Source organism: Pelodiscus sinensis, chromosome 2 (assembly GCF_052426305.1).
Source record: "Pelodiscus sinensis isolate ZL-2025 chromosome 2, ASM5242630v1, whole genome shotgun sequence".
In the NCBI taxonomy this organism is placed as follows: domain Eukaryota; kingdom Metazoa; phylum Chordata; order Testudines; family Trionychidae; genus Pelodiscus; species Pelodiscus sinensis.
Window position 1 is genome coordinate 179493982 of NC_143053.1, and position 23428 is coordinate 179517409.

The 23428-nt window shown below is 40.2% G+C and overlaps 1 protein-coding gene across 6 annotated transcripts in view; it reads right to left on the bottom strand.

Moving 5' to 3' along the window:
• The window catches only part of TRAK1 (trafficking kinesin protein 1), a 123827-nt gene that overhangs the window by 47232 nt on the left and 53167 nt on the right, over positions 1 to 23428 (bottom strand). For all 6 annotated transcript variants that reach the window (XM_025189033.3, XM_014577911.3, XM_014577913.4 and 3 more), the window contains 2 exons: positions 4296 to 4372; positions 1617 to 1733 (listed from right to left, as the gene is read on the bottom strand). In XM_025189033.3, coding sequence (XP_025044818.3) covers positions 1617 to 1733; positions 4296 to 4346 — 168 coding nt within the window. In that variant the 5' untranslated portion in view covers positions 4347 to 4372. The remainder of the gene's footprint in view (positions 1 to 1616; positions 1734 to 4295; positions 4373 to 23428) is intronic.

A 23428-nucleotide genomic window follows, 5' to 3' on the forward strand; every position in this document is an offset into this window, starting at 1 on the left:
CTATAAAAAAACAAACAAACAAAAAAAAAATACAACAACAACTTTTCGGGGTTCTTTCGAAAAAGGGGTTTTTACTTGAAAGAACCACATCTACTCTGCTTTTATTTCCCCCCCCAAAAACACACTCTTCCGAAAATGGAATCAGAAGAAGATATGCAAATTTGTGCTGAGCCAAATTTGTATATCTTTTTTCAAAAGCCGCAGGCAGTCTAAACATGCCCCAAGTGTTTTTACGAGGGACCCAGCATTCTCTTGTAACTCTTCAAGGCAGGGAGCTAAAGGATATTACATTGTGACATTTTAGTAAGCTACAATAAATAATCCTGATCATAATTTTCAGAGCCTTTGGTGCTTCTCAAATAGGATTATACTACTTGCCTATAGCACAACATATATTTAAAAATCCCTCCACAGAACACTATGGTCAGCACTCATATGGGATGACCTGCACCTCATCATCCTATGCACAGTATGTACATAAAGAACTCGTGTATTGCTATTGCTATCCAAAATAGTAATATACACACATATCACAAAAATCTTTACACACACACACACACACACACACACACACACACCCTCCTCCCACCAGATTCTTGCACATTTTACTGAAAAATAGCAAAAGCACTGCAGTGTAAGCCAGAAGGTTTTAACAAATCTAGGTGACAGATACTAAATCCCAGACCATTAGTTCTGTTTAATATCTTACTACTTTAAACCAAGTCATTCTGCTGCTTTCTGAAGCAATCCATGAGTTGAATAAGCATTAATCATCAGGTCACAGAACTCACACAGTAATTTATCCTGAGCCATCCAAGCACCTGATGGATACGAAGCAGGTTAATTTAAAGAGATGTAATACAAGAGGGGTACAGAAAGTATAATACTCGTGATTTCTGTGATCATGGACAAGTAAAACCTCACTTTATATGACTAATGCACTTTAAATAGTATGGCTCGATGTTCATATTCATCTGCAGTAGGGGACTATGTTCAGTATTTAAGTGGTTTTATTTAAAAACCAAAACCAGTTTGAATACAGAAAAGAAGTTGAGAAAGGAGTATGGAGGGAATGAAAAATAACCTCTTATATGTGGGAAAGAAGAGAAACAAAGTAGTAAGAATCATTGAGATTTGTGGGGAGAAGAAAAAGGAAAAAAGCTGAAGTTTGTGGAAAGAGAAGAGCAACTTGGGCAAAAAGGCCGGGGTGGGAGGGAGAGAGAGAAAGAAAGAAGAGAGGTGGGGAGGAAATGTAAGCAGAGGACAGGAACAAGGTCAAAATAGAATTTGAGGAAAGTATGCATGAGGGGGGATGAAGAAAAATAGAATAGGAACAAATATGTTTAAGAATGAATTTGTCCTGAGGTGGAGCAAAACCCAATGGCCTGTAGTTTTCTTAAAATTTTGTCTTTTTGAGTCCTGCATGCAAAATGATCTCATCAATCAGATTTATAAAATGAACTTTACATTATACTCCATTATAATAGCCATAGTTCAGATTGGCATCCTATACAGAAATGATCAGAAAGTTAACTACGAATAAGCTAGAGGGATGAGTTTTTCTGGATCTGCAGCACCATTAGGTGTAGAGATAGTACACGTATGTATGACCTTACCTCTTCCCTTATATGGTCTACTTGCTCCTCAAGGAATTCATTTCTCTCGGATAGTGATTTGTTCTTCTTCAACAATGACTGGCCAATTCGAGCAGCTAATTCTAAATCCCGCTCTTTCTGTAAAAGGGAAAGAAAAGAACATTGATTTCCAATGCTTTTGTTCACTTGGAAGAACCAGTTATTTTCTATGTCATAAAAGGTTAAGTCTATGCTAGAAAAAATAAAAAATAAATATTATTCAAAAAACAAAGAAACCATCATTTTCCCATTTTCTTGTCCTAGTCCTGCTTAAATTATGCCTACATAATCCAGAAAAACTGACATGTATAGTAAATGAACTGTACAAATGAAAGCAAAGCCTTACTGTCTAATGTAAAATGTTAATGGAAGCAAATCTAATTCCAGTTATTTAATTCTATTGGAAAAATTATTGCCAGCAGCCATCCTATTTTCTCTTTGCATCTTTTGTAGTAAGCACTACAGACTATATTTTAAGAGCTCCAAAAGCACAGTAAAGAAGAAACACAAGGACACAGAATACACTTGGGTATGCTAATGCATTTCTCAATTTGTCCTCTGCTCCACTTGAAAAAAATTGTAGTAAGTGTACAATTTACTCAGCAATTATGAATGTGCATAACATCTTTTGATAGCTTTCGAAAAAGAGATGACTATGTTAAAATCAGCAGGTCAAACTATAGCTTTAAGACACTGCCTCCTGTACTGAGATATGGGGCACAGAACCCTGTGGGGGCTCTGAAAAAGCTTCCAGCAATGTGGAAATTAAAGAGCTCAGACGTCACAGCTGTGCCACTGTTTGTAAGGATGTCTTACCATCCCCGTGTATTGGGCCAGCTCTGTTAGCATGTTCCTCCTCTCCCCTCAGTACGGTTGGCTAGCCCATTAGTCACACTAGCCTGAAGACATCCTGCTTCCTCTGACCAAGTGCTCAGTGTTACCGGAAGAAATTCATTATGCTCTCTCCTGCCTTGCTCAGGCACACAGGACCAGCCCAAACCTGCGAGGATGGTAAACCATTCTAAATGTACTACAGCTAAGGTACTTGATCCTGCTAATGCACATACCTAATATTAAACACAAATAGTCCCAACTGATGTAAAATACATGCTAAGTACCAGCAAGACTGAAACATTAGAGAGAGCGCCTTTTTGGACAGGGCAATGAATTTAGAGTCGCTCAACTTTGCAGCACTTGTATGATTTTGAACTGGCAAGAGGCATAGTTACTGTGTTACATTTGTAAACATCTACGTGCAGTAATTGTGCCAGTTTCCTGGTATACTGTTCTTTCTTCTTGCTTAGTTCCTTCCTGTTCAGTTTATTTGCTAAAAATATCTATTATGTGCTTGTTTATTTTGGCTGACAACTGTTGCACTGACATGGACAAAGACAAAGTTATGAAAAGACGCTAGTGATTCATTGATGGTGACACAGGGTCACAAAAATTTCAAGCATTTCAAGTTCCTCCATGCAGTGTAAAGTAAAAGAGCAGAAAAATAGATATTTACTAGTACAGCTATAATTTTAAGTAAAGATCAACATTTGATATTTTGCAGACCTGAAAATACTGTTTCTAAGAGATTTCCAATATATAAAGCTAAGCCTATTTTTGCATTAGGAACCAAGAGTCCGATGCAGCCAAAATTACGCATGGTGTTCCTGACCATGAAAATCCCAGAAGACCATACAAAATATGCTACTGGTGTGTAAAAGGCCAACATCTCCAGCTGGGCCACTGCACGAGGTCAACATGAAAAAGAAAAATACTTGCAGCAAACAGCACTACAGAGAGGAGGGAAGGCCCAGTGGACCCCAGGCCCAGGGCTGCTGCCCAAGCCTGAATATTTACCTTGCAATTAAACAGCCACATAAGCAAAAGCCATCTATCTGACTTAGGCCAAGCATAGGTTTTTAATTGAAGTGGGGGGTATACCCTTTTGGTCTCAGCCTGGAGCAATGGGGTTAACAGAACTTCCTTACCTCACTGGAGTGAGGATAAATACACTAAACTTTGTATCAGATCAGATCTAATTAGAGGGGTATAGCCATTTGGGGGAAACGAATGTACTCCCACACCTGTGAATATGAGTAAGTGATTTAACAAGAAATTTTGGCTCAGTAAGTTTCATATAGTCTCTCACTGAGCAACATTAAAGAATTTAGCAAAAGATGTACCATTCCCAGGTCACGTGGCCTCTAACAGCCAGACAAGGCAGAAAGAACTCATTCTGCTTTAGAATGTTGGCTCAATGTGCCCCCCAACCCTGTTCTCATGGGCTACACTGCTACAGCTATAGAAATTTAGGCTTTTGGACTCAGGGAGGAGACAGGTTTGGGCAGACGCATCCATCTAATGAGACAATCTCAGGTGAATCTTACTTTTTTCCTCACAACACTCAGCATGGCATGCCACTATTTGTACTCAGGCAATAATGAGCTAAATCCGCTTTAGCTACATATGTATAACATGTGGTGAATTTGTACACCTTTTCTTCATAAACATATATTCCATACCATTGAGATGGAGCGTTTGTACATTTAGAATATTTGTTTCACCACTTAAAACAAATTGGACAATTTCTTCCATCAACACAGATTTTTTCACAATCTATATTACATTTTTCTCATAAAGTAAACAGCTTTGTAAAAGAACACTTGCCTCTTCTAGAAGACGTGTAACAGCATCTATGTCATTGTATGTTTTAGTCATCTGGCCCACTCTTTCAGCACATAAAACTGTTGGAAAGCAAGACATGTAAATTAATTATACCTGCCATTCAAATTAAACAATTTAAGAAATTACCTGCAAAAATATGAATCAAACTTAAAACCTAAAATTAATCTAAACTATATCTGTTTATTGAATTACTTTAAGTTCTGAGAAAATATTAAGATCTATGAAAATGATTAATTCAACACAAAAAATCATCTTTCATATTTCAGATTGAACTAAGACAATTGGTATTTCAGTTTTGTGGCAGGCATTTGATTTTGTTAATTTTTTTCAAGTCCTGTAATCTTTTGGCCTTCTACAAGTCTATATGTAAACTGTTCAATACTGAAACAAATTCAGAGCCTCAAACCTGGATTTTTCCATGTGAAACAGTTAAATTTACTTTTGATTCAATGCAACTTAAAAAAAAACCTAACACATTTTTTTGAAGTGCATCTTCCTGGAGTCTATGAGTATAAGAGGGAAGATGGAGTAGTTAAAAATCAGTCATGACAAAACTTAATACATTCTCAATCATTAAGAAACAATCAATAAACAATCACCCTAAGCTCAGTGCAAAAACATTTTAAATAAAAATAAATTTTAAAATGCACACTACCACATAACAATGGTCCACTGCATCACCTTCATATTGAGTTGTACCTTACTCCATTAGTCCCTACTGGCACAAAACCAATGAGACAACTCTCAGAAGATATTGCTGTGTGGGTAGTTGGCAAAACTGGGCTCCATCATGTAAGACTGTATAGTACATATTATATATATATATATATATATATATATATATATATATATATATATATATATATATATATATATATATATATATATATATATACACACACACACACACACACACACACACACTTCTGAGTGTAAATGACCTAAGAATAATAGCCCTTGTAATGTATTTTGTAACTAGAGGATGTCACAAAGGCAATAGTATTATAAACTAAAGCAATGTATAACTGAAATGGATGTGGCACATTTTAGGAAAACCAATGTTATCACTCTGCTGAATAATTTGGGATTTTAAAAAAATCTGAATACATGTCTTGAAAGAGACATACTGACCTTGGTTCAGTCTCAGAGATACTGAGATTTCTAAAGAGAACAAAAATAAATGTATAGAAATCGGGAGCAGCTCCTGTTTCACTCTTATGCACCCTTCTTTTCCCTTCATCAATGTTTTATGGCTTAAATATTCCATTCTGGAAAAAAGAGACTGTTGACGGAGTTATACTAGTTGATTACACTGATTTCTGGAGAACAGACTGCTGTAAGGCAAACTATTCTTCACAGTGCATTTATCTTTGACAGAGTTTCAATTATAGCTGATGCAGAGTTCAAGCGATGTTATTACAAGGTGGTTAATTCAGTGGAAAGAAATCAAGTCCAAATTACTTAAAAATAAGTGTGTTCTGTGTGGTCAAACTTGGCACCAAAAATTAGGTGTCATACAACTGATATACACCGATGAATAAAAATAGTAGCTTATTAGGCATCCTGTTGCCTTAGCAATCCAGAATGTCAAAGCATTCAGCTATTTTATATGACAGTACAATAAACCTAATTTTAAAAAGTTAGCAAATACTTATTAAAAGCTTTTAGCCAGAAATGTATACCCCTAAAAACTGATCAACACCAAACTGATTAGTGTATATTCATTCTGTATTTCATATTTGTACTATAGTGTAAACAAACATGCTGCATTTATAAATCACAAGTTCACAGGAACCAACTGTTTTCTGGCAAGAAATATTTTTACTTACAAAAATCAGGATTACAGACAAAGTAGGTAACTGGGATAATCATTGCACAAAGAATCTTTTAATGAAAATGTGACAGGAAGAAGAGAAATTGCATATACTATCCAGCTTTAAAATGTCCATTCATAAAGAAGTGTAATGTAATCATAAAAATAACATTTCTAACACAATAGCTAAATCAACACACAAAACACCAACTGACCACTGACACAGATCAACATTTTATCATCCAAAACAAAGGCTCACTACACAATTTCCTTGGCTACAGCTTTCCCTTTAAGAATGGTAAATTCATGTTTGGGATTGCTATTAGCAAACCGTAGCACTGTCACCGTTTGTGACTAAGGCAACTTGACACCACCCTAGTGACTGCAAAACTATAATCAACTTCATAAAGCCCAGACAAATAGATAACAGTATGGCGTTCCCATGATCTGAGCAAGGTCATTTGATTAAAAGAAAGGTTGATAAGAGCTGGTACGTGCAGTTGCTAACTCAACTATTTTTTCAGAACTTGCTATGCAACCTTTAAAAGCAGGATATCAGCACATTCTGTTATTAAAAAGCAATGTCAAGACAATCCAAATCACGCAATGTATGACTGAAACAATCATTTGCACACAAATCAAAATTTATCATTTTCAATAAATGATGTCACATATAGGACATATGAACTTAATGCCCAAACAGAAACGGGATAGTCCAAGTCCAACCTGTGCTTTGAATAGATAATTTTTTGCAGCAAGTGACACATTCCAGAGACTACCATAATGGTCTTATAAAGACCCCCCCCCCCCACCCACACACACAAACACCCCCAGGGATAACCTGATCACCAAAGGCTTTATGGCCCTCATTAAAAATAAGCAATCACCAAATTTAGATGAAGCCTCCATTATATTACCCTGATAGTGTTAAAGGCCTTCAAAGGGTAATGAGTTATCTTTATATAGCCAGTCTAAATTAAAATTCAGGCCCAAGAATCCAGTCAAAAATCTCAATTTTGAAGGCCACAGCATTTTGTTTAAGTCCCTTCCAAAATCTCACACTTAGCTGAACAACCACATAGGATAAACAAAGCCTAGAAATACTGGTTAAAACAATACATTAAACAAAGTTGCTGCTCTGGACAAGAAATTTGACTTTGTACACAACTGCAAAGTTAGAAATATACTGAGACACTTCAATGAAGTGAAGACTACATTTACAAAAGCTAAAGAAACTGGTATCAACATACAGGGAAGGAACATTATAGGATGAATATTACATTTTTACTGCTTCAGCACGAGAAAAAGAAACATGAAAGAAATACAAACAGAAGCCTTTTGTTTAATGGGCACAGAAAAAGATATTTTCATTACACAAACTTCCCCTGACTTTATGTTTTAGCCAATGAAATATGTAAATTAAAAATATATTTCCCTACTGAATATGGTTTCTGGTTTGTTCCAGTCCCTGATGAACAGTAGCTTGCTAATACTATTGTAACCAAATGAAAAGGGCACATGAAGGGCAGTGCACTGTAACATAAAACCCACAGTGTAGAACTACTGGCCTCTTTTTCCACACTTGCAAATCAGCAGTATTTTTGTTCCTCATGATAGGCAGGGACTATCTCTATGTGTACAAAATCATAGTATCTAACACATTTCAGACCCCTGAGTTTACTATTAGAGGAATATCAGGCAACATAATGGTTGCTCAAAAGTGAGAAAAGAAATCACAGGATTTGAAGAAAAAAAGTTACCTAGAAAATATTAGCAATTGCTTAGAAAACTGCACTGGATCCTGGTGACTATGCCATTTGATACAACATGGAGTCAACAAAATGTAAATACATGAAGATCTCAGAAGAATTCTTATCAAGTTTTCAACTCATGTTCATGAAAATCAGTGGGGCTGAGTTTTAGTTTTGGGGGGTTACACATGCATATAATTAAATGTACATAGTAAATGCAAGAGAACATGAATTCCTGTCATACATAGGCTCTAAAACACTAATAATAAATCGCACGTTCTCCCACATTGTATAGCAATTTAAATGAGGATGTGGCTATATGCATCAATGTTTCTTTCAAAGGGGTTAAAAGACTAATAAATGATAAAGTCTCCAGAAGACCAGGTTTTGGACATGCAACAACTCGGAAGAAAGGCGTAATACACAGAAAAGAGACAGTTTGAATCTTAAATTAGAGTGGTGTACCTGAGGTAATTACATTCTCAAGCATGTAAGATCATGTGTACTTTACACTTTACTCCAAAACCTCCATCTAGTACACCATCTGACAGGGCTTGAAAATTTTACCATGTATCTATTAGCTTAAGGGAAATTTTACAAGAAAGGAGAGAAGGAAGAATAAAGAGCTACTGAGGAAGCCAAACAGCTCTTTCCTGCATCCCACCTTATGAATTCCAGTTGCTGAGAAATGGAAGCAGGGTAAGATTACAACTAGGGTAAAGTGACTTGGTAGGTACTTTGTCTTGAATTTTTCAAGTCCTGTGTATATGTCCTTTCCAACTAAAACTCAGTGATTCTATCCATGGAATTAACTGCCATCACCCATTTTGATTCAAACAGTCCTTAAATGCTGTCAACAAGCCTTTAAAGGCTGTAAGACTTTTATGAGGCTACAAGACCAATGAGTGTTGTGAGCAAGACATGAGAAGTTATTCTTCCACTCTATTTTGCACTGATTAGGCCTCAGTTGGAGTATTGTGTCCAGTTCTGGGCACCAAATTTCAAGAAAGATGTGGAAAAATTGCAGAAGGTCCAGAGCAGTGCCGTGGATAAATCTCTGTAATATTTCCATATAACCAGGGCTCAACAAATAATGCAATCTACTTGCCCATGGCGAGTAGACTGCAACCCAGAAGAGCCGGGTTTGGGCAATCTGTGCATGCGCAGATCGCCAGACAGCGCGGCTGGTGAGTGGAGTTCGGTGAGCCCTGCATATAACCATGTATCATTCTCATATAACTTTGTATTAAGAGAAACTTTGTAAGTCCACACAAACACACACACACACACACCCCATTTTAGATGCATCTTTATGTTAAGCCTTCTTATAGAATATTAAGAGAAACCTTGTATCCAGTCTTTTCCATAGAAACTTTGTATCAAGCTCTTTATAATATAAGTCTTAGGAATAGTTGAGGTAAAGAAAAATGTCTTTAGCTAGGAGTAGAATAGATCTTTCCCCTTTAATTGATTGTCCTGTTGAAACGAATGAGGTGTGAATAGAGAATGAAAGGTGAGCACCTCCAGCAGCAGTTGCAAGCCAGATGGGAGCCAGATCCAAGGCAATACCTGTAAAATGAGCTCATTGAAAAGAAGACTGAACATACAGATGGCCTTGGGAGTCAAGAAGCAAGTGCCTGCCCTTGGACAGACTCTCTTTGAAGCAACATTAAAAAAGATGAGGTAACGGGCTGCATGAGAGGGATAAATTTGAGGCATTTTGCAGAGGGACCCTGGGTTTTCGTCTTGTCAACATGGGAGCATCGATCTGGATTGGCAGAAGTCCAGCTCCACTCCTCCCCTATCTAACTCACCTGGCCAGTGTAGTTAGGGAGAGCAACTACTGGTAACCATAAGATGGAGTGTGCTTGTGTGTGTGTGTATGAGTGCATGAGTGTAATGTATCATATGCATATGATAAAGTATTGATTGATCTATGTATGTTCAATAAATGTGGCGTATTGCCTGATCCCCCTAAAGAAGTTCCTAGGTGCTTCTTTTAAGCATAATAGAGCAACAAACATGATTAAAGGCCTATAAAACATGAGCTATGAGGGAAGACTGAAAGACTGAAAGAATTGTTTAGAAAAGAGAAGGCTGAAAGGGTATATGATAGCAGTTTTCAAGTATCTAAAAGGGTGTCAAAAGGAGGAGGGGAAAAATTGTTCTCCTTGGCCTCTGATGACAGAACAAAAAGCAATGGGCTTAAACTGCAGCAAGGGAGGCTTAGGTTGGACATCAGGAAAAACTTCCTGTCAGGGTGGTTAAATACTGGAATAAATTGCCTAGGGAGGTTGTGGAATCTCCATCATTGAAGATATTTAAGAGCAGTTTGGATAGACATCTGTCACAGATGATCTAGACCAACGTTTCCCAAACTATGGGCCGCGGCCCAGTACCGGGCCTCAGCATGGCTGGTGGCTGCCGGGCAGGGGCAGCCTTAGGCTGATTCGGGCCCCGCGCCCCTGAACCCGGAAGTGCTGGTGAGTTACAGATCCAGGGGCCCTGCTCCACCGATATGTGGAGCTGGGTCTCTCCCCGGCTCTGCCTGGCATGGGCGCAGGTCCCCCGCGCCGGCCCCCCGCGTCCTCCCACCCCGCCCCCAGAGCGTCCCCGCTGTGCGCGGCTCCTCCTCACCGCCTGCTGCTGCCCATGTGCGGCGTTGCGCGTGGGCGGGAGGACGCCCGGGCGTGACGTGATGTCATGGCCCGGGATTTTAAAAGTCTTCGGAGACACGTGGCAGGGCCACTCTGGCTCCGGTGGCCTCCGGTCCCGCAATGTGGAAGGCAGAAGGTAGGGAACGGGCTTGGGCAGAGGCGAGCTTGCACGGAGGGGGAGGAGTGGAAGGAGGGGAAGGCACCAAGGGACAGGATGCAGGAGAGAGAGAGACAAATGGCAGAGGGCAAGTACTGACAATGAGGGAAAGGGTAGGAGGGGAGGTGTCAGTGGGAGGGGGGACAGGGTGATGCTGGAAGAGGAGAGGAGAGGAGAGGAGAGGGGAAGGGCATTGGGGGCTGGAGGAGGAGGTGCTGGGAAAAGACTTGAAAGAAGGGGTGGGCATGAGAGAGGTGGGGATGGAGCAAGTCATGTGTGAGGGCACAGAAGGGCAGGAGGAGATAGGGAAGAGAGTGCTGAGGGGGTGGGTATCAGGGAAAGAGGGGGCAAAGGGGGCAGGAGCAGTGAGAGAAAGGGGAGGCACTAGGAGGGTGCAGGGCTAAGGGAAGTTGCAGGTGCCAGAGGATTCTGGAGTGAGGAGGAGGGGAGAACTGGCCACCAGAAGCAGGACTGGACAGGGGAATCAGGGCAGGCTGCGGAGATTGTGGGGGCTGGTGGAAGCAGGGCTGCCAGGGGGTGTGAGGTTGGGGGCAGGGATCTGGCCGGGGTAGATGGGGAAGCAGCCACCGGAAGGAGAGCTGGATGCGGGCAGCGGGGCTGGTCAAGGGAGATTGGGAGGAGAAGCGGGGGGGGAGGGGACTTGGCTGCCCGGGAGGGGGTTGGGAGAAGTGGGGCTGGCCAGAGGTGCAGCAGGGGGAGCAGGGGGGAGGAATGAATCGGCCTGCGGGGAGTGGAACTGACCCGGCCATATGTAGATCTTGGGACGCTGCCTCAAAGCACAAAGCATGAGTTAGTCCAGCCCGGGGATTCTATTGTCCCTGCGCACACACACCCCTCAAGTAGTTGCGAATTATCTGGCTGGTAGACACACTCATGCAGCCTGAGCACATTTACCAGCCAGGCCGTTCGAAACTACAAACTGATACATCTAATAATAATACAACTTACCTAATAAGAAAATTGCAGATATGTTATATGTCTGGTATTTTCTCAGTTTCTTTTTTATGTGTTTATATTTTTGGGCTGCAAAAAGCAGTATTGGAAAAAAAAGGGTTCCAACTAAAGTAAAAAGTTTGGGAAACCCTGGTCTAACCAGCTTTCTGTCTGTCTTACAGTCCATTTCTCCAATCCATGTTCCTTAACTTGCTGGCAAGAATATTGTGGGTGACCATATCAAAAGCTTTGCTAAAGCTGGCACTGGGGGTTTTGGGAGGACGAGAAACAACATATTTGAATATTCATCATTTGATTAATGAATATGAAAATATGCAAATGAACATCACCGGTCCTCCAAAAGTTCGTGAATGGATTTACTGGTCCCCGTGTCAAAAAGTTCGGGAACCTCTGATCTAGATGGTGCTTGGTCCTGCCGTAAGGGCCGGATACTGGACTTTAAGATCTCTCAAGGTCCCTTCCAGCTCTAGTATTCTATGATTCTAAAACGTGTTTCTTCTCCATGACTTTTAAGGAAGAGTGAAATTGGTGAGGCTCCAATTTGGCACTGGTGGAGGCTTCAATTTTGTAGTTGCCGAGGCACACCTTCTGGGGAGACAATGAGTATTTACTTGAATAGCTGTATATTTTCAAAGATTTTCATGGGCACACAAGAGCTCTAGATGCACATCTGAGTGTGCTGTTATAGGTCAAAATAAATAGAGTATGTGGACCTAGTAAGTCCTATAGCCTTGTCTCTCCCATTTCCTGCATACACTTTTCTGTCTCCTTCCTCTCAACAACCTAATTCACCACTGTTTTTTTATTACAAAATCTTTAGGGAAAGGAATGGTCTTCCTCAGTACTTGTATAAACATATACAAGTTACATCTACAACACAACAAAACTATCTTATCATTGGATAAAAACACTGCTCATCCGTGAAATGCTGCAAGCAAGTCAATCACTTTATCTTATTGTTATTATTAAATATTTGTATTGTGGAAGTCTTTAATGCAACCCTGAATACTGTGAGTTTCTACTCAAGGCACCAAATACCCACATCATAAAAAGTAACTGCCTCAAAATGCTTAGAATTAAAGCACAAAACAATGAACAGCTGGATATAACAGTTGGGGATATCACGAGGTAGAAGTGAAAAAATGGTTAGTGTAATAAACAGTAGTCAAAACGTAGGTTTAAAGGAGCTTAACAATTCTTGCACTCGGCAGGTAGATACAGTAGCAATTTTTTCAAATACGTTACAAATTCTATAAGAATACTATCAACACAGGTCAAAATACCACAAAATAATCACATTCTATGCTTACTGACACTTTGTGTAGTTTAGAATGCACTTTTATACTAAGGAGCAATTATTTTTTCCTCTGAAATTTGTAGAAGTTCTAATTTTTCCAACTAAGATGTGTGTTTAAAAGAAGTTTAAAACCACAGTTCACCCACAGAGAATGCCAACATTTTGCCTCCAATATTAAGGTTTCAAATACAGCAAACTAATGATGTGTTATATTATTCATTCTTAAATAGGCAAACATTTGGGAAACAATTAGGTCATGGCAGAGAGGAAGACTGAAAAAGTTTGAGATGGTTACCAGTGTTCCCTCCCTCTTAAGATTTTCTATCCATGAGTGGAGTGACTTTTCTCTTGTGCACCAATATTGAGGTCATGTGCATTTGTTCGGATGTGGGCCACCGTGACACACACCAGTTACTAAAAAATATCTTAAATATATATGTTAAGGAAGAAAAAATACTAAACCAAGGGATAATTAACACTGTGCTGTAGCTATTCCCTGGCCCCTCCATAGAGAGCAGATGGGGGACAAAGCATGAGGTATACCCAAAGGGCTGGCTAGGTCCAATGTGAGGAGCACATGGAAAGAGATCCACATCCAGGTGAAGGAGAAGCTGCCCCAACTGAGGGAAGTGTGACTCTTTCCTGAAGGCATCAGAGCTCAGGTTTACAAGGTCTTTGTTAATGTACCCCCCCAGCCTCACTGGGACACATGCAGTCTGCCTAACAAGGAAGTCACTCTACCTTCCTTCACTACAATATCTGGCCACCTCACTATCACTAATGATTGTGCCCTCACAACTGTAAAAAGGGGAAACTGATGCACAGTTATGTACATCTAGTATAACGGAATATGACAGCTTTATATACAAATTAATTTGAGTTTAGAAATTTTTAGCAGATGATCTAATGACTAAACAAACCAGACAAGCATACTTTGAGCCATTATATTTGTTACATGTGAAGATATAGCTTAATTAAACTCAGTCACGTCATGCTTGACTATCTTACCTAACAACAGATACAGAAAGAAAACTATTTTCAGATACCCTGAAAAACCATTTTGCAAAGGGGAGAAACCACAACTTTTGAGCTCTAATTCTTTGAAGTTAATGGCAAAACTCTGATTAACTTCAGTGGGGTAGGACTAGTTCTTTGTTCCGTTTCAGTACTTTTTGGTATCTTCCTAAATTCTGATTCTCTTCTTCTGCATTATTTGAATATATCTATGATTATGCATGGCAGAACATGTCAAAATAATTGTATGGGGGACTATGCTGGTTTAAGGAGAATCATATTTAATATTACTAATTTTCGCATTATTTCACCCATAAAAATCTTTCTAGCAGCAACACTTATTACACTGTATTTCAATGTCTCTAATTTATTCATGGAATAAATGTTTCATATAATGAATTTTCTAGTAAATGTATTCTGAAATTCATGGTAGGGCTTCCGTAAAATGGACCCAATTTTCTCCAAAGAGATTTCCCCCAACTCCAACTGAAAAGTTTGGAGGGCAAACCCTGTGGATTTCTACTCATTCAGACAAGGTTTCCTTCTTTTGTTAAGCATTTGGAAATTTAGCAGCTTTTTAGAAACACTTGAGGCAACTTTGATTGTGTGTCACTTTATATCTGCAGTTCTTCATATTAATGAGATGTGGTTTATGATGACTTTTTGTTGATGGTGGGGCAGTCTCTTTTTAGTACAGAATAAACTTCCTTTGTAATCATTTGTAATTCCCTTTCTCCCGATTAGCTTCTGTTAACTAGCCATTTTCACTGGATGAACATTGATAGGACAGTTTACTCTTAGACACCGTGTTAATTATTCGGGGGGGGGGGGGGTCCTGAAAATTGACATCTTTGCCCAGATCAGCCAGAGTAGCCACCCGCCTGCCATGCGGCCCTGCCCAGCTGGAGTAGAGCAGGAAAGAGACTTTAGGAGAGCAAATCTTAGTGTCATAGCTGTAAATCTGAACGTTTAGCAACGTCCAGTAATATACAACATTCAAGGAGATTAATCCAGTTTTTTACAAAATCAAAGTTTGCTCATTTTATGTAATTTTCAGCCTTAAGCTTTTCAGCAGTTCAACTGCCACTTAGTTCTCAATTTCTCCCTGACAAAGCTGTAGTCAGCCTATTGTTGTTTTTGTTTAACAGCTTCAATAGCAAGATTTCCCCTTCTCTCCTTTCTTCCTCAGTACAAGATTGTACTGATTTTTCACACTAAACATGAGCTTCCATTCCCCTCTTTCAGAAATTTCTCTCACCCATTACTGACACACATTTCTGATCTGCTTTCTACCTGCCTGTTGATCCCATCCTCATACCTGCCACTACTCTCCCTTGATCCACTTACTTTCTTCCTCTCTCTCCTCTGCATCTTATTTTCTTTTGGATCCCTCCCTATCGTCACTAGCATGCCTACTCTTCCCTGATCCACACAAAAAATTGTGTTTCACTGAGGCCATTTGGCTTTCCAACTATTCCTACAATCTCTCCGTCTCTAAACTTACTGAATGCACCACCATTGTCTAATATTCCCCTCCTACAGCTCCATTCCAAACCTTCCCCACTATACTCTCAGGTTTTTTCCTGATTAAATCCTTGTAGTCCATCCTTATTTCTCTCAACTTATATCTTGTTTGACACCGACACTCATACATTTCTCTCTGAAAACTTGTCTGCCCTTGGTTACTGATTCCATCTAATCAGGTCTATTCTTCTACCTACATTATTTCCTATTCTCCATTTCCATCTTCTCTCTGGACTATTTCAGCTACTCCAGATGATGACACTCAAATTACCTCTCCATTCATGATCTATGAACCATCCACCCTCTTTTGTCTCTCAAGTCATCTCATCCTAGTTACCCCTCCTCAATTCTTTTCATTCTTGGTTACTATTGATACCAATAACAGTCACCCACACTTGTCAACCTTGGATTCATCACCACATGACTTTCTCTTCCCTTACATGTACAGGCTGTGTCAGTTCTTCCTCCAAAACATCTAAGATGGATTGTATTCCTTATATGCAAAACTCTTGTCCAAGGCCTTATCACCTGGGTCTTGATTAGGGACATAAAAATGCATTTTAGTAACCGTGTAACTACTGAAAATTTCAACAGCTACATGGTTACACACAGGTGGCTCCCAAAGGACCGCCTGCCCCTTCGCTGCTGCCTCTATTAGAGGCAGCAGCATGGGCAGTCAGTGCAAGTAGAGCTGGGGGAAGACAGGCTCCCACCAGCCCCACCTCTCTGCTGAGGCACCACCCCCACCATGAGGAAGGGAGGGAGGAGGCTGTGTGGCTCCAGCCTCCCCAGCCTCGGAGCACCAGGGAGGAGGGCATGTAGCTCCAACCTTCCTGGCCCCAGAGCAGTAGTGTGGGTGGAGTGTAGGCAGGGCCATGCCTGGCAGTTTGGGAAGTTAAAGCCTTCTCCCGCCTAGGCTACCAGACGCCCACGGGCAACAGTGCGTGGGGGGCAGGTAGCAGTACCGGTACATGCATGTAGGGAGCCAGCTTTTCAGCTGGCTTGCCCACGCATATCAGGAGCCTATTTGTAACCATGAATGTTAACTGATGAGCCCTGGCTCATCTGTTAACCATGTACTTGGTTAGACTTTCACATCTCTAGTCTTGAATATCCCAGATGCCTCCTCTCCACTCTTCCTATAATTCCACCATCCATCTCAGGTGCAGCTGATAAGATCCTCTTTTTTTGCCCTTCACTATTCTGACCACAACACTTCTATATGAATTCCTTCTACTTGCCAAACCACTTCATCACGTGCAGGCTTCTTGTCCTCACCATCAAGGTACTTAACAACTCTATACTTCCTCCTGTTTAACCACTATAGCTTCTTGCTGCATTGTCCACTACCTGCTGCTGCTTCTGCTCCCCTAGGTCCTCCAACCTTATCATTAGTTGGACACTTATGAACCAAATCAGCTGGAAAGAAGAACTTACTCACAAAAATGTGAATGATAATTGGGAATCATTTAAGAATGCCTGATTGGATGCCTCTAAAGCCACAATCACACAAATTGAGGAAAAAAGCTGTGCTGATTAAAAAACTGACCTAGTTCAGTAGGGAAGTAAAGGCAATTGTAAAAAAATATTATACATAAAACAAAGAAGAATCATAGAATCATAGGACTGGAAGGGACCTCGAGAGGTCATCGAGTCCAGCCCCCCGCCCTCAAGGCAGGACCAAGCTCCGTCTACACCATCCCTGACAGATGTCTATCTAACCTGTTCTTAAATATCTCCAGAGGGGGAGATTCCACCACCTCCCTTGGCAATTTATTCCAATATTTGACCACCCTGACAGTTAGGAATTTTTTTTAACATCCAATCTAAACCTCCCTTGCTGCACTTTAAGCCCATTACTCCTTGTCCTGTCCTCAGAAACCAAGAGGAACGAATTTTCTCCTTCCTCCTTGTGACACCCTTTTAGATATTTGAAAACCGCTATCATGTCCCCCCTTAATCTTCTTTTTTCCCAAACTAAACAAGCCCAGTTCATGAAGCCTGGCTTCATAGGTCATGTTCTCTAGACCTTTAATCATTCTTGTCGCTCTTCTCTGTGCCCTTTCCAATTTCTCCACATCTTTCTTGAAATGTGGCGCCCAGAACTGGACACAGTACTCCAGCTGAGGCCTAACTAGTGCAGAGTAGAGCGGCAGAATGACTTCACGAGTTTTGCTTACAACACACCTGTTGATACAACCTACAATCATATTTGCTTTTTTTGCAACAGCATCACACTGTTGACTCATATTCAACTTGTGGTCCACTATGACCCCTAGATCCCTTTCCGCCATGCTCCTTCCTAGACAGTCGCTTCCCATCTTGTATGTATGGAACTGATTGTTCCTTCCTAAGTGGAGCACTTTGCATTTCTCTTTATTAAACTTCATCCTGTTTACCTCTGACCATTTCTCTAACTTGCTAAGGTCATTTTGAATTATGTCCCTATCCTCCAAAGAAGTCGCAACCCCACCCAGTTTGGTATCATCTGCAAACTTAATAAGTGTGCTCTCTATCCCAATATCTACGTCATTGATGAAGATATTGAACAGTGCGGGTCCCAAAACAGACCCTTGCGGAACTCCACTTGTTATCCCTTTCAAGCAGGATTTAGCACCGTTAACAACAACTCTCTGACTACGGTTATCCAGAAGAAAGGGGAAGTTGAGAATCATCAATATAAAAAGCTACAAGCTGTTCTGTCAATTTTAAAAAAGGATAAACAAGATATTCCAGATAATTACAGGCCTGTCAACAAAATCAGGTAAGATAACAGAGAGGCTGATAAGGGACTTGATCATTAATGAACTAAAGGAGGGTAATGTAATTAATCCAATCAGCATGGATTTTTGAAAATAGATAGAAAGAAATAGTAAGGCATTTGACTTGGTACCTCTTGACATTCTGAATAAAGTACTGTAACGACAGAAAAATTAACATGGCATACAGTAAATGGTTTAAAAAATGGCTAACAGTTCTCAAAAATGTAACTAATCAGGGAATTGTCATTCAGGGGGTTTGTTTCCAGGAAGGTCCCGTAGGGACTGTTTCTTGGCTCTATAACATTTACTTTTTTTAATCAATGACCCAGAAGACAAAAAATGAACTGATAAAGCTGCTGGAATACTGTGTCCAGTCCTGAGCCCACAAATCAAGAAGACTGCAGAGGGTTCAGATAAGAGCCCTGAGAATGATTAAAGGATTTAAAAACATGCCCTCTTGTAATAGTCTCAAAGAGCTCAATCTATTTTGTTTAACAGAAAGTTTGTACCTACAAGGACAACAAACATTTAATAATGGCCTCTTCAGTCTAGCAGAGAAAGGTGTAACATGATCCAGTGGCTGAAAGTTAAAGTTAGATATATTCAGATGGAAATAAAGCATAGATTTTAGAAATGAAGATAATGAAACACTGGGACAATTCATCAAGGGTTGTAGTGGATTCTCCCTCACCCACCTATCTCTGCTTCAATACCTATAAGAAATTAACCAATAACAATGGTATGAGTGGTTGATAGGTGAAATAAATGCCAGCTAATCCTATGCATCTATTTGAAAACATTTTAAGTTGCAAATGTATATATATTTGATTGTATTCCTTCCCCATACATGTCAATTTTCTTGTTAGATTGTCAGCTGTCTGACTGCCTGAGTGTTTGAGGAGCCAATCAGACTCCATAAATGAGGTTAGGTTTTCAGCATCTGGAATGTTCACTTTTTGAAAGTGAAGTCCCTTTGCAAAGTGTCAATGTGGGTCCAAGAAGATCTTCAAACCCAAAAACCACTAGACTTTAAAAAAAAAAAAAAAAAAAAAAAAAATCTTGGCTTGACTTGTGATAAAGATTTGTTCATCATTTAGCATAATGGCCATACTACAAACCATGATCCTGACAGAAGCCTGTGGATACAATTGTTACATAAATAATATATTCTGCAGTAATAATAATTAGGCTCCAACTGCCACCCCAAACCGGTAACAATCTTCATCTGCAGCTAAGTGATATGGAAAAGGTTTTGACATTTTTTCCAGGCTTTGAAAACAAGGAACTTTAAGACATTACACTTTCAGCTTGATCCACTCTGCCAGTCGATTTAATAGCGTAAGACAGGCTTTTACAAGTTATATTTCTACCCATAAAACTGGATAGTACTGGAACAGTCAGTACTCTAAACAGTTTTTTTTTAAAACACAAAATTTCATTGTAGTTAGCACACAGAAAAGCACCAAAACATCCTCAACCTTTTCCCACTTCTTAAATAATGAACACATCTTGTCCCACAAATAACAGAATACAAATAATGTGTTGCTGATTACCACTGTATTATGTCTACATCTAGCTGAAGATATTTAGAGTGTATGTAACTAACTGCACTCAGTACATATCCAGCATATAAAACTGATACCTAGTTTTAATCCTTATTAAGTATATGAAAAGCCAGTATGAAGGTGACATCTAGAAGTTGCTGTGTCAAGCACATCAGTCACTACACCAAAATTACCTGAACAGTCAAATAGAAGCATTGTCCTTGTCAGTCTCAATCAGGTGGGTAATGGAGCTTTAAAGACCCTTTTCTCATACATCTCTTTCATTCATTTTCCTTAGCACGATGAAGATTTGGAGCACACAGCAAAACCCTATCAACATTTGACGTAGGCATAGAGTGTTTTCTGTCAAATTTCCTTTTTTGCCACCTTACTAGCAAGAAAGAATTGGCTAGTACAGTAAGAGACATATACTTGATGAAAAACATCACAAGAAACACACAACAAATTGAAGTGTCTGAAACAGGAGTATTACCACGTTTGCCCCTAAAATATTTCAAGAGAAACTTAAAAAAAAATCCTCCTTTGAAACAAACCAGAGATGAGATGGTCTTGCTCGATCCTCCATGTTTGTGGCCATCGTGATAAATAGCTTTCTGGAACACTCTTACTCTACTCTTCTCTAACAGAAAAAACACAACAAATGGTCCTGGTAGCACTTTATAAACTAACAAAACATGTAGATGGTATCATGAGCTTTCGTGGGCACAGCCCACTTCTTCAGATGTCCGGAGTTATGAGTTTGGATGTATACACCCAAAATAAATAGGAGAGGGGAAAAGGAGGGGGTGGGGAAGAAATAGGGAGGAGGATGGGAGACAGAAAGCATCAGTAAGTATCTGAAGATTGAGTAGTTAAACTGAAGCAGATAAGAATCAAAGTCAATAGACAGACTCCCACGTCAGGCAGGATACTACACAGAGAGCTGTTTGTACCTTCAATGGCTGTTAAACTGGTAATGTCCCAGTCTCTGCCAGAAAGAATCAATGGACACAAATCAGATATACATAAAGGAAACATACAGAAACCTATTGGTGAGCATTTTAATCTTCCACTTCACACTTTGAAAGATCTCAACGTAGCTGTCTTGTCATAAACCAGTTCCACAAGCCAGATCCACAGGGAACCATCTACATGTTTTGTTAGTCTATAAAGTGCTACCAGGACCATTTGTTGGGTTTTTTTATTGGAATTACAGTTCATCCTCAAATTCAATCCACATGTTAATGGACTCAATCGTGATGAACAGGGCTCGCTGAATTGCGGTGAGCCCCGCTTGCCAGCCGCGCTGTCCGGCAATCTGCGCATGCGCAGATCGTTCTGTGCATGCGCAGATCACCCGAACCCAGCTCTTCCGGGTTAATACAATCTACTCGCCTGTGGCAAGTAGATTGTATTATTTGTCGAGCCCTGGTGATGAAAGTTGGTTGGGACATTACCAATTTAACAACCATGGAAGATGCAAACAGCTCTCTGTGTAGTATCCTGCCTGACATGGGAGTTTATCTATTCACTTTGATTTTATCTGCTTCAGTTTAACTACCTAATCTTCAGATACTTACTGATGGTTTCTGTCTCCCATCCTCCTCCCTATTTCTTCCCTCCCCCCTCCTATTTATTTTGGGCGTATACATCCTAAACTCATAACTCCGGTCATCTGAAATGTGCTGTGCCCACAAAAGCTCATGATTCCATCTACATCAGTGGTCCCCAACGTGGTGCCCGCGAGCACCATGGCACCCACTGGGGCATTTATGTGCGCCCGCCGAGTGATCGGGGCTGGCCCTGCCCCGGGTGCGTGGCGCATAGGGGGGGATCGGCCCAGATGTGCGGCGCTGCCCCCAGGCACACGGCACTTGAGTGGCCCCACCTCTGGGTGCCCGGCAGCCCCAAAAGGTTGGGGACCACTGATCTACATGTTTTGTTAGTCTATAAAGTGCTACCAGACCATTTGTTGTGTTTTTTTCTGTTAGAGAAGAGTAGAGTAAGAAAGTGTTTTGTGGCCAGAAAGCGATTTATCATGATGGCCACAAACATGGAGGATCGAGCAAGATCATCTCATCTCTGGTTTGTTTCAAAGGAGGATTTTTTTTAAAGTTTCTGTTGAAATATTTTAGGGGCAAACACAGCACACTCCTGTTTCAGAGACTTCAATTTTTTTTGCGTTTCTTGTGCTGTATTTGTAGGGATAATATATCAATGTATTAAAAATATGATTCCCCCAAATGGAAATGACTCCCCATAATTTGTTCCCCACAACTTAAAGTGTTTAGATTTATTATTAATTCTTCTTCTTCTTATTATTTGTTAAGATTGTTAAATGTTTAGATTTATTATTATTATTATTATTGCCCCTTTAGAATATAATGTATTAGGTCATGTAACTTAGAACTATTAAGAATATAATCCTATGTAGCCAGAAACAGCCCCCCCCCCCCCGTGCCCCAGGACATGTTCAAGCTTGTGCAAGGGGGCTGCTTGAAATTGACATTGCAGAGATACATTGTAACAATGCATTGTCAAGCCACTAACTCTGCTATGGGAGCCAAGCCCTGTAATTGACTAAGGGCATTGTTACATAATTGATGCCTGTTCTCTTTAAAACATTGTAACTTTACTCAGCACTCAGAGAATGTTTTAAGCAATACCACCCAGAAACTTTTTGTAACTACAACTCTGATATATGTGAAGTTATTATTATACAAAAATATTGTATGGGAAACAATTAAGGAATGTATGTAAGAGAGAGAGTGCTTGGATGATGAGTGAATGGTTCTGCGAGGTGCCAGCCTGAGAATACAGAAACAAAGGGCTGAAGAAGGCGTCAGGTGCCAGTGCAACCAAAAGGTGTCAAGTGGAGAAAACCAAGTACTGGAGGTCCACCCGATGAGATCACTGACGAGCACCTGGCAGCCACCCTGGAGACATCAGCATGATGAAGCAATTTCCATAGACTGGCATGGGAAGACATTCCTATAAGAACTGGACTAAAAAACTATGGAATCAGAGTCCAAGGTTCTGCTGCCAGCCTACCAGGAGCTTCAGATGCGCATCTGATCAGGACTTCGCTCCCCACTACCATCACTTGTGTACAGAGTACCTGGCCAGTATTCTGTCACAAGCAACTTCCAGGCTGGTAACTATAACAAATACACAGAACCTGAATGAATGGATGAATTAATGTTTACATGTATATGGGTTAAGTAGTTAAACAACGTTGTTTGCTTCTATCTTTTCTTTATTTTTTTATTATTATCTTTACAATAAATGTGGCTTTTTGCCTTATCCCCCTCATAAGATCCTGCTTGCTTTTATTTGGTACAACATATTTTATTAGTCTATAAAGTGCTACCAGACCATTTGTTGTTTTTTTTCCTTTAACAGACTAACTCTGAAGTTTTCTTCTCTAACAGTTTGGCTAAGTCTACACTTGCACTTTACAGCACTGTAACTTTCTGTCTCAGGGGTGTGAAAAAACACTCCCCCCGCTCCCAAATGCGGCAAGTTACAGAGCAGTAAAGTGCCCGTTTGAATGAGGCTCTAGTACTGTTAACCATGCTCCCAGCATACTCCCTTCGTGAAGGTAGTTTACATAAAGCGCTG